A 16185-nucleotide genomic window follows, 5' to 3' on the forward strand; every position below is an offset into this window, starting at 1 on the left:
AGACTATTTATTTGAAAATAGAAACGTTGTTAAACTACAGCAATCCAGGTGCTCCTTTACTGTTGCTACAGACTATTTAGCATCTGTTTCTGTGAAGATTGCCTGGTGTTCTGAGAATCAGGCAGAGTAAGGACGGGAAAGAAAACCACCAAAAGAGAGAGAGGAAAAAAAGCCCTAAGCAGATACAAAATCCAAGAATTGCAGATGGTTACAGAGCCAGAAACCTCATGCTGTGTAGAACTGTCCCAGACAGCAAATAGTTGGATAAATCCAGACTGCCTCTAGACAGCGCAGAGCACAGCCCTGCTTGCTGCCCAGCATTGTCATTTTATTTTCACAGGTAGCGTCTCCTCCACCTGGAATGGTTTTATTTTGTACTGAAAACAACAAAGCATTCAAAAAGTCTGTTTGAATTCTGTGATCAACAACTTGGCTCTTTGAGAGCATAAGAGTGCACATCGCAGAACTGTCATGGGTGCCAGTCCGAGTCTGCAGAATGAAGTCCCCAGAGAACATACAAATTACTGTAAATCTCACCACCTTCTGCTTCAAGTGCAAGGTGATTTCCAGCAATGTGCATCCTCCAGAATATATTTATACACAGTAATAATTATATTCAAACAACCCTCTCCTCTTCCAGATGAAAAAGTACACCGCCCAAGACAGACATCCCATGGCACATGAAACAAAGCCAGCGTGAGAAAATAAACGCCATATAGCAAATATCACTTACATCCCTTAATGCACAGCTTCCCACTGAGATACTGTGATAATGAGCGTAGTTTTAAGAGCTGTCATAGGACCAGAAACACCCTATTCTTCCTTCCCCACATCTAACCCCCAAGAACAGGCACGTATGGGGACAGCCGGGTTATCACCTCGGACTGACTCCTTTCGTTGTTTTGCGTTGAGATGCTCATTACGCTCGAGGGCTCCGATACGTACACAGAGAAAAGCTGTGCAGAAGTGTAAAAAATAAAAGCACTTTCTCACAGATGCACACAAATGTTCTTGGCAAAGCAAATCCAGGCTCTGCCGCAAAATACTAATCCATCTGGCCTGTGTGGAAGAAACCACCACAAAAAACCAGTCAGTGAATGGCAAGGGGACAAGGCAAGCAGTAGGGATCGCTGCTTCTTCCACGTAAATGTGATCTGATGGAAAGGATTGGACAGAACCTGGACACTGGCTTCTCAGATGACTTGGTACTAATTTTGCACTTAGTGATACTGGTAGTAGAAACAATGTTTTTCTTCTGAAGGAAGCAGTCAAAACATTTGAAAATCCATAGCCCTGGAGCTCTCATGTCCATGAGAGTTGGGTAGTCTGAAGATTGTGCAAGACTATTTTATATTGCACGTTTGCCAATGCAAAGTTGCTTATTATCGAAAGAAGAATAAAGAAATGTTGACAATAGAAACTTGTTTCCTGCCACACTGGTCCTTCGCCAGTCAAGTTCTGGATGCCTGCAATTTTAGGTCTCATTATAAGTAAATTAGTGGCTACAAAATGAAGAAGAGCTGTTTTAGGGCGTACTGTAAACTTGGTATTTGTTACAAGGAGTTGTAACTATATCAAGGTTTTCTACAAGGCTATATATATAATTGTAATATCTATTAACCTCTTGAAGTCTATTACACTTAATTAACCATTTGTTAATACACTTTAATATTTTAGTAATTTATGTATTATTTGTATATAGAGCTTTAATACAAAAGCTGACAGAGCATTAATAGTCTTAAGTCACTTTAGAATGTGTACACCTATCCTCCTTATATATAATTTATATCACTGTTTTGATACATACTGTGATGACTTGGAATTACCTATAATATAGGTAATAAATACAGGAAATACCTATAATATAATACTCTATGTTCTGTTTAGTTGCCCAAGCAGTGTAGACTTTCTCTCTTGTCTTTTGTAATGTGTTGATTCAGTTAGTAGGTGCTCAGGAGATAAGCTGAAGAAGAGCAACAGCAACCCACCAAAGAAACTAATGGCAGACATTCAGGACCAATAACAATGGCAAGTTATCTATGCCACCTTGCTGAGCTTGTCTTTTTTTTTTTTTTTTCTTCCCAGGGAAAAGGGTGAAGAAAAGGGGAGGCAGAGAGGAGAGTACAGAGACTGAAAAGCATTCGGGGGGCCACATTCTGGAAAGATCATGAGACCAGGGTATTTTGAAATAAGGTAAACTAGAGACTTGGATGCCTGAGAAAAATGAACCCATCAGAGTCCCCCTCTGGAGGATAGAACAAGTTACAGCAAGACAGATGTGTACGTACAATTTCTGTTGTTTTAAACTATTCCCCTTGCTATGCTGTGTTCCTACAGTTCAAATTAAGAATAGTATATTTTGGGTCACTGTGCTCTATGCTGGTCACAACTTTCCAGGGAAGGGAACTAAATGAACAGAGTGCCGTAAGGTTTGTGGGTAAAAGCAAGACTGGTGCACAGAAAGTTGCAGCAAGTATACAAATGAGAGAACAGCAGGATACTGCCGAGGGAGATGACCGTAGGAGACTTAGGTCACGGAGCCGGTAAGGGGGCAAGGGAAAATCTGTAACTACCCCTGAATGACAAAACAGTTTAGTTGTCACAGAAATTAACGCTCACTTTCAAAATAATCTTTCATGTACAGTAAAAAATATGCATTTTCTGTAATTCACCATCAACAATAAACCCCCTTTTCTATATGGATTTATTTTCTCTGCTCGCTCATCTCCTGGCTGTGGTCAGGGACAATACAACTTTGGTTCAAGACGAAAAAAAGACTTGTGTTTTTAATATAATCTAGTCTACATTGCTCCATGTGTTTCTAAGTTTTTCTCATAACTTGCAAATGAAGCATTGAGACAGCTTGTTGTGTAACTTAGGATAGCTATTATAAAAGGAAGCTGATGTATGCTTCCAAAAATGTAAAGATCTTTTTTTAAATCAGATGTGTGCATATAAAACAAGCGCATTAGGGGATTACAGCTAGACGCACATGCGTACTGGCACAGAGGTTAGCCGTAATTGGTGATGAAAGCTAGGCTGACAGAGACAAGGCAACATAAATTGGACGGACTGACTGGCTTTTAGGTGCTTGTTAGCACAAGTGCAGCTGTGCAAATGTGCATCTAATTTGCATATACAGTTGTTGTAACTGCGCAAGCCTGTGTGTGCCTTATTTGTATTCTCTAGTCAGAAAAATACTCCATATTTCATGTATGTGAAGCAAAATATTATATAAAAAAGCTTTTCCTGACATAGCCATGAAAAAACTGCACCACAGCCAATCCTACCTCCTGCCCATAAAGCAAGCTTTATTTCTGTTCCAGCTCCTCAGAACTGTCACCATCACACACACAAAAAAAGGAGCCAAAGCTATCAACACCAAGGCAGTTCCTTCAAAATTATTTAAGAATGCAACAGTTTCACCGTGCAAGAAATCACTGGAGAGAATGACAAAGCCAAGAAAGCATTTATGACATGTAATACATGTCCCTTCCCAACCAGAGGTTCTGGACGTCAGTCTGAATTGGTTAAACTTACGCTCTCTCAGGAGATTGCATCATCTGTGAACCAAAGCTGAAGATATTTCTGCTTTACATGTAGATTGTGCTATTTGAGAATTTAGATCATTTGATATCCTCCATGAACAGATGCTGAGGTTTGTGGTGGGCAGCATCCACATATATTCTACAACTCTTGGTGCTAAAGAAAAAGGGAAGGGTACCAGTCTTAAAGGATTTTTTTCATGAGTTAAGAAGGATATTCATATCCTCCCATGGAGATACTCTAAATGAAGTCACTGAGGAAAAGCTCACAGTGGACGTAAAACTCTTGTTAAAATTGAAGTAATTACCAACTGATTATTTCAAAACCTCTTGGTAGTCACCTTTGGTTCCTCAACTGAGGCTGCTCAAATTTCCTAAAACAATCTTCTGTCTCCTACTGCTCAAGGTAGATTGTTAAAAGTTGTAGTAAGAGTCAGGTGGTTTCTGCCACAACCTTGCAAATGGCTTTCCGACTCCTTGCTGACTCCCATGTACACTTGGAATGTGAGGTTCCATAAGGAAAACCCTTCCAAGGCCATTCTGCACGTCTCTCCTAAACTTCAGAAAAAGCACTGAAAATCTTCATCAACAGACATGAAAGCAGCCAAAAATCTGCACAACTGACTTCAAATATTCAAGGCCCAATCACTGTAATATCTCGAGCCCAAAAGATAATCCATTTGCCCAGTGTCCTTACCGGAAAGGAAGGAGGCACAACGCCATCCTAAATGGAAAGATGAAGCACGGTCTCCAGAAATGAATCCAGTGCCTCCCTGCTGATCTTTACCATTGCAAAAGAGGACAGATGGAAACTCATCCTGTACACACATCGGTCTTCCCTGTACTTCCAGATCTTCATGAGTGACGTTAGCCAGAACTCGAAGGGAACACCATGTTCTCATAACACGAAAGCTCTGCCCAGAACTAACTCATAATGTTTGCAAAGGATACACTGAGTTCCTTGCAACAAAAATGCAATCCAGACAATCTGTCCTGCCAGAAGGGGTAGAATTCAACAACTACATGTAGGCATCTCCAAGGGTCTGCACCTGAATTAGTCATCCAGTGTCCCTTTTTAGTCCATGGAAAGACATAACCACTTCTAGGACACCATCTCATCCTAAAATAGATGTCTAGAGCAGGTCAGAGGACTCTAACGCTCAGGGTGCCTGTTTCTCTTTCCTGATGGAAGGGGAAACTGGTAGGACCAGCACAGATGTGGGTTTCTGTGTAAAAAAACCTGTGAAATTGGCCAAGAGAAATCCTACATGATACAACACCCCAGATGATTCACATTACCCACTACCTCAGTGTCCTCCTAGGCTGGGCTTTGCAAATGCTAAGGTGGAGATAAAGAGAAACTTCAAGTACAACATGAGTCTTCAGCAGTTCTTTATGGGACTCCTAGTCCCACAGAACATCTGTAACATCTACTGACTGGAGTTCTACCGTTGTCCTTTCTGTAGCTCTTCTAAGCATACAGTGGTTCCATAAAAACCCACAAACTACCAGAATTTAAAACTTACAGTAAAAGAGTACAAGGTATGTGTAAGGTTACACAAAATAAGCAGGCTGATAAACTCAATGCTGGTGTCCTTTACTGTTGCCTAAGAATGTGTTCATGATGTTATTTTAGTAGTCAGACTACCAACAAGTTCTTAGTTATAGATGTAGTAATATACCCCCATGCTCAATAGATAGTTATTAAAACATCTGTTAAAACTGCAGAGTCCCAGTCCTGCCTTACCCCTTTTTCTGCATTAAAACTTCTCCAGGCAGCCACCTACAGAAGAAGAAGAAGGAGAAAGCACCCTCCTTAACAGACCGGCATATCTTTAGTTCAAGGGCACCTAATTCCACCTTCCTAGCATCCTAAGCTGTTACAGAAGCAAAGGTGGCACTGCACTGTGATAACAAACTCCAAGACAGGTTTCCGAAGATCATTTTACAAATACAAAAATAGGCAATCTCCCTAAATTAAACACTGACCCCAGCACACCACCGTACTCAACATTTTCTAGCTGTTACTTCCATCTCCTCCCTTCCAATTTCCTGTACCCTGTCACAATACACCTTGTGTAAAATCCACTCCAGTCCCATAAGGGCCTCACAGGAGCTTCCGGAGGCTCAGCAGGTTTATAATTCAGGTGTTCCATGTTCAGGTTAACATGAGATATGTACGGCCTTATTTTAGATGCCAGATTTTTGCAGTCTTGGCCAGTTGCTGTTTTCTGGCATGGATGCTTTGACCCTGCTGCTAAACCCATCGGTGCCTGTCCTGCTGCCAGTTACTGAGCAGGGACTCCGGATGGAGACAGCTGGGTCTTACGGCACTAACAGTAAATTGACCAAGGAAGCAGAACTTCTGAAGGAAGGTCGTCTGCCATTTTTTTTTGGGGGGTGGGCGCAATGAAGAAATGATGTTTTGCTTTTGTTGTCTAAAACAAAAGTATCCAATTTTCTAATTTTCCTCAATTGGTCAATTATCGCAGATTGCAAATGACAAACCTCAAATAACACAGAGGTTTCTTAAGGATAATTACTAAAAGTTCTTTGGGGAAGTACAGCTTAACGCCACAATGAGCCCAGAGGGAATACAGTTCAGTAGTTAACATTTTGGTATTGGATGCAATCTGTGAAAGCCTTTATCTGTGCTATGATGATATCATAAGATCATAATGTTACAACCAATGTAATTGAAAACAATCTGTCTTTGCTTCCTTTGTTTAATGACAAGGAGGCCTGCCCCACAAAATGGTTTGTACAAGTAAGATGTACTCACAGTCACATCACTACAGTTCATGTTTGCACTATTTTGATCAGGATTTTGAACTAGTATTTTGAGTTTGTTCCTTGATGTTGTCATCAAAATACTTATCAGTGTTATTGTTGTTAAGATGTTGCTGTTCAGTTGCAATACTTCAAGAGGTGCTACTTATTTTTGTCTCAGGCTCTGATGTTTAGTGTCGTTTTCCGTGGGGTTTGTTTGATCAAGCACCCATTAGTAGTTTTTAGAAATCTCAGCAACTACGTAAATTCTGTTTTCAGGCTGATGAAAGGCTGGATTTCTTTTTCATTTATATGGATCAATTCTCACAGAAGTTCTCTATCTTCCCACTGGTTTTATGCTGGATGCTACTTAAACAGGACATTTAAATCTTGTCATGAAAAATGGAAGTGCTTTCAAGAAAAGCTGGGACACAAAAGTTAGGGGTTATTTTTATTAAAGCGTGACTTTGTTTCAGAAGGGACTTCAAATGTATCGCTTATGGTGGTAGGCCTGTATTTCCTTCTAAGGGCAGCATCGAGATCCTCAAATACAAGGGGAGTATAAGCAAGGTAAAAGGAGACCACAGATCAGTGAATGATCTGTTCTATTATCCAACCCATTTCATGGTGAAAGTCTTCCAGTGATAACGCTTTTCACATCCCCAGGTCTTCTTTAACATGTGTTACAAATCTTCAGAATGCCCCTAACTTGGGAAATAAGCAAACACCTTCAGTAGTAAATCTGGCCAACACAATACACAAGTATTTAAAAATGGAGAAATTCCAGGTTCCCCAGCCAGGACTTGAACCTGTGACCTGCTGGCCCAGAGGTGTGAAAGCACTCTCTCGAGCCAATGATATCACTTTAAATGCTACAAACTGAAGACATGTCAAATGAATCATTTATTCAGTTCAGTCAGCTTTAAATTTTTCTTGGTAAACGTTCCTGAAAACAGAGAAAGGCTTCCAGGTTTCTCTGTGTGTGCGTGCACATGTGTGCAAGGACACATGAGCATATACCACCTCCACTAAGAAACGCAAGCTTGTATGTTTGTTCTGACATAATAAAGATTCGATATGCTTTTATTTTTTTAACCATCTATGTTCCAATCTATAATGATGATTTAAAGTATTTGGGATCCAAGTATGCCTCGTAGTTTCAGTTAAAGCAGATAATTTTTATGTGAAGTTTAATATGCATTGAAAAGTATCTTATGTCTGGAGGAAGAAAGATGTTATGATCCAACATAATGCTCTTCAGCTTTGACTGAGGGTCATCCAAGTGACACTTAGCATCGTGTTATCCATCAGGAACCTTTATGTCATTTTTCAAATGACTTTCTCAAGTTTCTTCACAGAATTAGTTGGGATCCTCACCCCACTGTTGTCACAGGATTGCTGCTCCAGAATCCTGTGGTCCTAATGACCAAACCCCATCTAATTTCAAGCCTAAATATGTCCAGACTGAACTTGTTCCAATTTTTTTTCTCACATCAGCACTGCTATTTAACTTAAAAGCTTGGGGGAATCCTTCATTATCATGCTGTAGCGGAGAATCTTACCATTTGCAGCCTTTGTTCTGCATCTAGGTTTGGCTTTTTTCATCGTCCCGTCTAAGACAGGTTCTCCCTTCCCTAACCATCTTGGTAGTCCTTCTCTGTTCCTTTGCAGATTTATCCTGCTTTAAATGTAACTAGCTAGAAGTCTTCAGAAGCAAGTCTCATACCTGCCTGAACTCTCTCTACCAGGAGCAGATTTCCTTCCTTCTCTCAGGATTGCATGCTTGCATGGCACAGATGGGTCACTGTCACCATGTAATGAACTTTGTACAAAGAAAAAATTTATTCTGCTTTATCTTTCCACTTGAGGAGCTCCAGGTCATAGCAACAATTCTTGCTGTTAGCTATCGCCTTGTATTTTTTTTACTACTACATTTCATTCCATTGCAATTGTTATTCTAGCAGGTATAGTAATTCAACGCCTAGGAATGTTATCCTATAGGATTTGTTCTGACGAAGACATTTCAGAGATTCCCATATCTTATAAATCAAACTGCTGTCATGCCCTGTTTTTCTTCTTCAGTTTCTTTCTGGGGTAAGCATCAGCCAGCACTTACTTTAGCCAACATCATCAAAATCAGGCGCTTTTTTCAGTTGCTGTGCTTCCAAAGCAAACTCAAACAATTAAAAATATATAAGAACAGGTTCAGGGACCTTGCAAGTAAATAATAAAAACATAAAACCCAAGCAGACACAAACAACCACATTAATGCTTCACTGAGCTCCTCTATGTAGTTTTAACTCCAGGGTTCTCGCTACAAGTAAAACATGTACTGCTTTAGCCGCAACATTACGGTTAGAGTAACACAAGCCCAAGGAAAAATCTAGGTATGATCAGAATAAAATGCTTTACTAGTGTAGCATGGTATTCCTACATGGAAAACCATTTTACTGAAAGACACATTTGTAGTGAGAAAGCTACATCCAAACTAGGCCTTGGAATAGTTTATATGGGGGAAGAAGTTAGTATGGTACCAGGCCGTATATAGCAGGGCTGACATATCTCAGGCACAGCATGACATATACCTGTGCTGCTTCCACTGGTCCCTTCTCCAGTCCCTAGTCCCCAGAAATAAGTCTGTGTGTCGATGACAACATTTCTTTCTACATCCATTTAGCTTTTGTAGTCACCGCAAGAAGAAGCTTCTACCTAAAATATCTTGGAACAATGTCTAATTTCTAAACACGTAACCAAAATATAGTCTTTTAAAAATCATAGAGTCATAGAATGCTTTGGGATGGAAGGGACCTTTAAAGGTCACCTAGTCCATCCCCCCTGCAATGGGCAGGGACACCTGCAACTAGATCAGGTTGCTCAGAGCCCCATCCAGCCTGGCCTTGAATGTTTCCAGGGATGGGGCATCTACCACCTCTCTGGGCAACCCGTTCCAGTGTTTCACCACCCTCATTGTAAAAAAATTTCTTCCTTATATCTAGTCTGAATCTACCCTCTTTTAGTTTAAAACCATTCCCCCTTGTCCTATCGCTATTGGCCCTGCTAAAAAGTCTGTCCCCAAATACGGCTGTCAGCCAGCTTTCTTTAACATTAAGTTATATTGCCTGGAAATTCTTCAGTCCTTATTGGTACTCCATTTCCCTTATCTATCTTAAATTGCTCATCTATACATTTCATAATATCTGATCATATAGCCGTATAATAACAACTCACTCTTTGATCAGTTTAGTGATTCTAAACCACAACTTACCAGATCCTTATCAAGCAAACACATCTAATTGCAGCCAGCCTGGCAGAATATCACACCGAAAAATGCATCTGAGTGTATAATACCAGCAGCAAAAATCCAAAACAGTTATGTAGCCTGTTGAGTATCATGCGTGTGTGTGCACATGAACCGTATCTGTATTTTCATACGTGGTTTTTAATCTGTCAGTCATGTTAAGGAACTCTGCTGCTCTTAAAATGCCCTCCTGTTTCCACCAAGGTTCTAAATTGCCAGTCACTGATAGTTCCACCTGAAGGAAACGGGTCCTGCAAGTGCCAAAAAATAAAAGCAGCTACATTTTCAAAATCCAGACTGTAATGATTTCCCCTTAGTTGATGAGAAAAATTTCCATTAGTTCTTGAAGGGTTAGGTTTTTTTGTTCTTTCTTATGTTAGTAGCCCTAGTATAAATACAAGGGATTAAACTGATGAAGTATTTCGGATTTCATTCCGAGAATTGACATGGACATTTCCTTACCTGACTCCTTCATAGGACACAGTGCGCACTGCATGCCCCAGGCTTCACCGTATAGGCAACAGCACTCAGTATATGTAGTCTGCTTTCCAACCAGAGGTCGACTACAAACAAAATCATCACTTAGATGCTGCCAGCAAAGATCCTGGTAGACCTCAGTTTCTTCAGTTTGTTCTGATGGAGAAGACAGTATTAGATCATCATCATCACAGCACTGTTATTTCAAAAAGATACTTGCACAATGCAGAATTTTCTAAACTTAGAGTAGAAAAATAACCTCGCTTTACAGACTTAGCTGAATACAAATTTAAGCTTAGAAGTCATGACCATTTTTAAGTGCCTGAGGTGGCTCATCCCTTGAGTGTTCAGCTTTGCAAAAATCTTAAAAGGTTCTGATTTGGCACTATTAGGCCAATTTAAAAGCACATTGGGTTGGACACCCACGAAATAAAACTTCAGTAGTCATGGCTGAACGCTTAACACTGACTCAGCTCTGCTCTCATGGAAGTTAACAGAGCTTGACAAAAACCAGTGTTAGGGCAGAGGTGAATAATTGAGGAACTCCATCCATGGAATGAATCTTTAAAAGTTGTTCTTTTGCTTTTCTTATATTGCCGTCAATGGCATCTGAAAGAACTTTTACAGCTAGGGCAGAGCTGAACAAAACTTTTACATGGGCTCAATGGGAGACTGGACAAATACTTGGAAGAGAGCCCCATTAACTAAACAGACAAACTACATCAGCTCAGGAAATCCCCTGAGCTGAAAATAGCTGGAGGCTGGGAGAGTGCTGGGGAGGGTGAGGAGAAGTATTGTTTATCTGCTCTTCTGGTCCCTAATCACCCACTTACAGCTATTGTTAGAGACAGAATACTGCTGTGAACTACTGTCACATTCTTATGGACATTAACAAAACCAAGTATTTTTGTCAAAGCTGGAATATTTCAGAGGCATACTAGTTCTGACAAAGATCTCAGTAGGAACAATTTCAAGTCCTAGCAATCTGATCGCTGCTGATCGGAGGGAGAGGAACTGTAACCTTAATCGTCCACTTGGAATGTAAAAACCTCAGCACAATTCTTTTGTAAAGACATCTGCAAAGTTTTGATTTTGTTCCAACATAAAGTGAAGAGTAACTGTTGTCACAAACCAAGGTTCTGTTTTGTCTGTGCGTATCTATTAACTGCGTTTTTACATGATGCGCTGGTGCATGGGTAAGTATAGAACTGAAACCTAGCTCAAGAGTAAAATGGTGAGTTCTAAAAGTGCAAAGGTGATCAGAATTTAGATACCTATTCTACTAAGAACTTGCCAGAATATGCAGTGAAGAGCAGCAGTGGGTCTCTGCAACCAACTCCAAATTCTGCTGGCAGCAAAGGAACCAGCCTGCCCCCTCCTCCTCCGCGTTAGGGAGGACACTGCCAGTAATGATACCAGGCTTGTGTGCTTTGTGCTGGGTGAGATCATTGCTCTGTCAGCTCCAAGGTCGCATGACGGAAAACCCTTTGGGCCCTTGCATTCACTTCACATCCTAGATGAACCCAAAGGACAATCCTGCTCTTGCTTTGTTTAACTGAAGATTGAACAATAGAAGTGCTGTGGTTCTGTCACAGTTTCAGGCAAGAGGATGACCACGTTACTCCTCAAAAGTATCAGTCTTATAATTTGGAGTGACTAAAGCAGGCATTCAGTCTGTATTCCCATTTCCTTTCACAGAAGCATCTTAGGAAAATTCACTGCAAGTTGCAGGGACCAGAGGTCTGGATTTATGGCCATACAGTGCCAGTATTAATCAAACCCATTGTAACATTTCTTTCAAAGATGCGTGTGGCATAGGCAAAGCTGTGCAGGCTGCATAATGCTCTGGATTTCTGAGACGTTTCTAAGAATCTCATAATATCTAACATTTTTTCTGAAACCAGTGTCTACTGAAATCGAAAGAACATGCAAAAACCTTACTTTAACAGTAATGCTGCAGCCCACAGCTTGAAAATGTGAGCTCAATGTACCCTCAACACTAACCAATTGAAAGCACAGATACAATTTCAGCTATTTCCTCCTATATCCTGTTATTCCTGTTTTTATTCCTTGTTTTGCTAGAAGCAGTCACTCACTTCGAACTGAATCTCCAGAGTTAGCCCACAGCCAAACCCTAGCCTTAGTGAGAGAGCAAGCGGGCTGTGCCTCGTTACCTACGAGGCTGGATAAGGCAGAGACAGAGCTGGTGCATCAGGGGGCTGAAGACTCCCCAGCCCAAGCTTAATCTCATTAATACTTCCAGCAATCTCCTGTCTGCATTGGCAAAGTGGAGCCCTGTGGAGTCCTACATCACGATGCCTTCTGGATCAACAGATGACGGTCCAAGCCTTGCCTTCCAAAATCCTCCAAGAGAGCAGGCTCATCCAAGCATGACCCAGGCTGAGCTTACTGGGGCCTGTAGCCACGTCAGCACCACCTCGTGGAGGTGTACTCACTTCAGTAATACGTATAATGGATCATACCACTCGAATCTGCTGGTCTGATGCATCGCTTTTCTGTTGCGTCCAGAACCATTGGGTGTGTACAGAAACAGTTGTAAGATCCTTCTGTGTTAATGCACTGGCCATCAATACAGCTGTTTGGGTCCTGACATTCATCCGTGTCTTTAAAATGGAAGGAAATGTATCAAGGAGAGCCAGCACAAAGTAGTCGCATTGTGTTAATCCATGTTTATATTTTCCTATATTAGGAGCAGATTTTCCTGCATGCCTTCTGTTAATTACCACAAATACCAATTGCTGGCAGCAAAATCCTGCCTGTGCCCATGGAGCAGGACAGACAGATCAGCAGGATGCTGACCTCTAAACCTCGAGTACCAGGGAGCATCTGGATGAGGAGGCTTGCTGGGGGGGTTGGAGTGCCAGGCATACCCTGCATCCAGCACAGCTGCAGCTGCTTCCCACGTTCCTATCCCTTTTGGACAGTACCAGCAGGCATTAGAGGTGGGCATACTTTCTGAGACTCTTCGTGAGCTGGTCAGGAGAAGGGATCACCTTATCTAGCCACAGTAGTTCTATTCCTTAGTTTGTCTTGGAGGGGAAAGGCAGAAATTTAGCTCAAAGGGAAGAGCAGGCCATTTTACTTCAAATACGTTACATTAAATCAGCAACAACCCCACCCTTTGTAAAGAACAACCATAGAATCCCAAGGTGAAAGGCTCTCTTATTGCGGTTGCAAAAATTACTTCCTTTCATTATGCTATTCTGCACATTACACATGGTTTTCTGCTTACAAAGCAAAAGCCAGGGTCACAGTTGTGAGTAATTTTCAGTTGAATACCAGAACCAAAGGAGTACAAGGTTATGCAGACTAAAATGGGCTTATCAATGACCTGAACTGTAATTTATATTGCATAGTAACTCCTTGTGGAAAATATCTGTCCTTGAAAAAAAAAAATCTACATGAATTTGATTTATTATAGTAAAGCAGCACACTTAGCAAATGAAAGGTGAGCTTCAACATACAGGCTTTCACTGCTCATCCCCTGTACAAAGAACAGAAGGCTAAACTGTACCTTGGCAGAGCGAAGCAGCAGTGTGCACGTGAGGAGGGAGCCACCTCCGATCACTTTGTGCTGCCTGCATAAAGGCTGGTACCAGCTCTCGACTATGCACTCAAAGGAGCACAAGGGGCTGCTTTGGAGATGCAAACTCCTGGGAGCAATTTGCTGACAAAGGAAGCAAAGAAAGCAAGCCCTGCTCTACACGCCGTCGCCGTGTCAGCCAGTACTGCGGCCCAGCCAAGCAGAAGTGAAGGGAAATGACCCAATGCCTCTTAAAAAGCTGCTACAGGGGTTCGGAGGCCCAGTGTTCCTCCCCTTGCTGGGAATACCGCAGTTCTGACGGGAATCCTGCCGTACGAGTCTGCTTGTTTTGCCCATCTGCATACCATTATAGTGACAAGACCACTTTAAATAAACTTACCAAAGCACTGGAGCTTAACAGGGTCATAGTATGTGCCTTGTTTGCAGTAGCACTCATAACCTGGCTGCGTATTCAAACAGAAGCCATTTTTACAGATTTCTTGCCCAAAGAGTTGGCATTCATCAGCATCTGGGGAGAAAACATTAAAGGCTGTGTTACCATAATTACTATGAGGCCACGCAGAGGAGCAAGATGGAATAAAGCCTATACACTTCTCTGTTCAAGCCAACTTCACTTTAAAGAGAGGGCCCAGGAGCACAGATACCCACAGGAAAAAAAACTGGTGTGGAAGAGGCTACGATATGCTCGTAGCCAGAATGGGAAAGGGAAAACTGGTGGACCATGACTTTCCCTTTCCCTTGTCAGAGTACATCCTGTGTCACACACAGCTGTTTCCAGCTGTACAGCAGTTTTAAAGGTGAATTCTTCAAATGCTTACTTTTTCCAGAAGAACTGAAAGGGCTATAAAGCTATTTATTTTTACAGCCACTCTTCCAGCCACTAAGTGTCTTCAAACATTAAATATTTTAAGTTTGACTGTTTAGCAGCAAGAACAAGGCAAAGATTAATAAGAAATGTCATGTACACATCTGTCTTTTTCCATGGAACACGGACTTGTGTCTGGGGGAAAAATGGGAAAGCCTGGGAGTAGAGTCAAGGAAGGCTAGCTGAGTATAGTGATTTCTGACAGATAATTCCAGTTAAAAAAACAGGAGTTGCTCCTACAGGCAGAGGCTTGTGGACAGAAGCAACAGGAACATGTGAGTTAGCGTAACAGAGAAAGATCACATTACTAAAAGTACTTGTCCATTTATTGTTTGTCCTTTGTGCCATTCCTACAACATAAAATTACTGAAAACAGAAAAAGTCTTATTATGGACAGGATTTGTGGAAGATATTTCCAGATGAACTATTGCCACACTTCAATATCTATGGCAGCTAGAGAGATTATCAGCCCTGAGGCAGCACAACAAAAACAATGCAGATTTTCTCTGAGACACATTTGGACGTACTGTACACACAGCATGTCCCAAATCTACATTGCAAAGATATACAGAAATCTTAGATCTGCAAAGATAAACAACACACTTAAACAATCCCTGGATAAAAATACTCTCAGAGAGTATTAGATCCTTTAAGATGAGCTCTGTGACGGTGTTCTGACTTGTCTAGATGTGAATTGTCCGTCTGTCCAACCCTGGTCCCTGCTACCATCAGTCTCAGGTCTGGATTCGTCCCATGGCGCTTTGTTCTTTCCTCCAGGTTGGTGGACAAAGCCACACCTCCAGAGAGTGAAGGTCTTACATGAGTTACCCCATTTAAATGCCCACATTAGTTTGAATGAATCTGGGTATTAGTGCCTTATAATCTTTAGTATCTTTTCCATGTCTCATGCGCTTTCCAGGTGCAAAGAAACACCCGCTGAGGATAACACAAAAAGATATTAGCAGGACAGAGAACTGAACTCAACCATGGTCTACTCACTAACTCGATAGGAAAACCAACCTAGTAGCGTCCTAGTCAGTGAGGAAGGATAGTTTGAAAAAGTACATGTGACAATTGTTAGGAAAAAACCCAAAAACCTTTTAAGTCCTACCAATTTTTGTCATCTCTCAGAATTAGGTCTGACAGATTAGTGATTTAGCTAGAAGCAACTCTGGCAAACGCTTACCTACCAACCATGTGATACTATGGCTCTATTAAGGTCTTTTAAAAATAGTAAATTTTACTGCATTTTTATGGGATATGAACACACAGTACCTTCTACATTTAGTTCTTGATTTGTAAAACAGCAGCTCCAATAGGAACAAATATATAAAATGTGTGTGCTTTTCTAAAGATCCTGTAGCTGCTAGGTAACCCAAAGATAATACATTGACTTCATTTTAGCTAACACAAATACAGTGTGTTTATGCCAAGTAAAGTTAATTTCACAAATCATTAATATTGATGGCTACTTCTGAAACTTGAAAAGGAATTGCGCTGATCTCACTCTTCCTTCTTAGTGATGCTAACTCCCTCCCGCCCACACCCACAAACCCCTTCTGGCATTTGCATTTCTCTACAATCTTTTGTTCGATACTTATTTCATGGAGTTCTGTAATAAAAACATCATTGCTTATCTTCAGTTTTTATATTCATTCTCACTTGT

At 41.2% G+C, this 16185-nt stretch overlaps 1 protein-coding gene across 1 annotated transcript in view; it reads right to left on the reverse strand.

Moving 5' to 3' along the window:
- The window catches only part of LTBP1 (latent transforming growth factor beta binding protein 1), a gene marked incomplete at its 5' end in the record, with an annotated part of 207114 nt that overhangs the window by 6304 nt on the left and 184625 nt on the right, over positions 1-16185 (reverse strand). Inside the window, 3 exons of the mRNA XM_082305848.1 lie at positions 10075-10245; positions 12573-12713; positions 14034-14162. Coding sequence (XP_082161974.1) covers positions 10075-10245; positions 12573-12713; positions 14034-14162 — 441 coding nt within the window. The remainder of the gene's footprint in view (positions 1-10074; positions 10246-12572; positions 12714-14033; positions 14163-16185) is intronic.

The sequence above is a fragment of the Platalea leucorodia genome, assembly GCF_965183815.1.
Source record: "Platalea leucorodia genome assembly, chromosome: 3".
NCBI lineage: Eukaryota > Metazoa > Chordata > Aves > Pelecaniformes > Threskiornithidae > Platalea > Platalea leucorodia.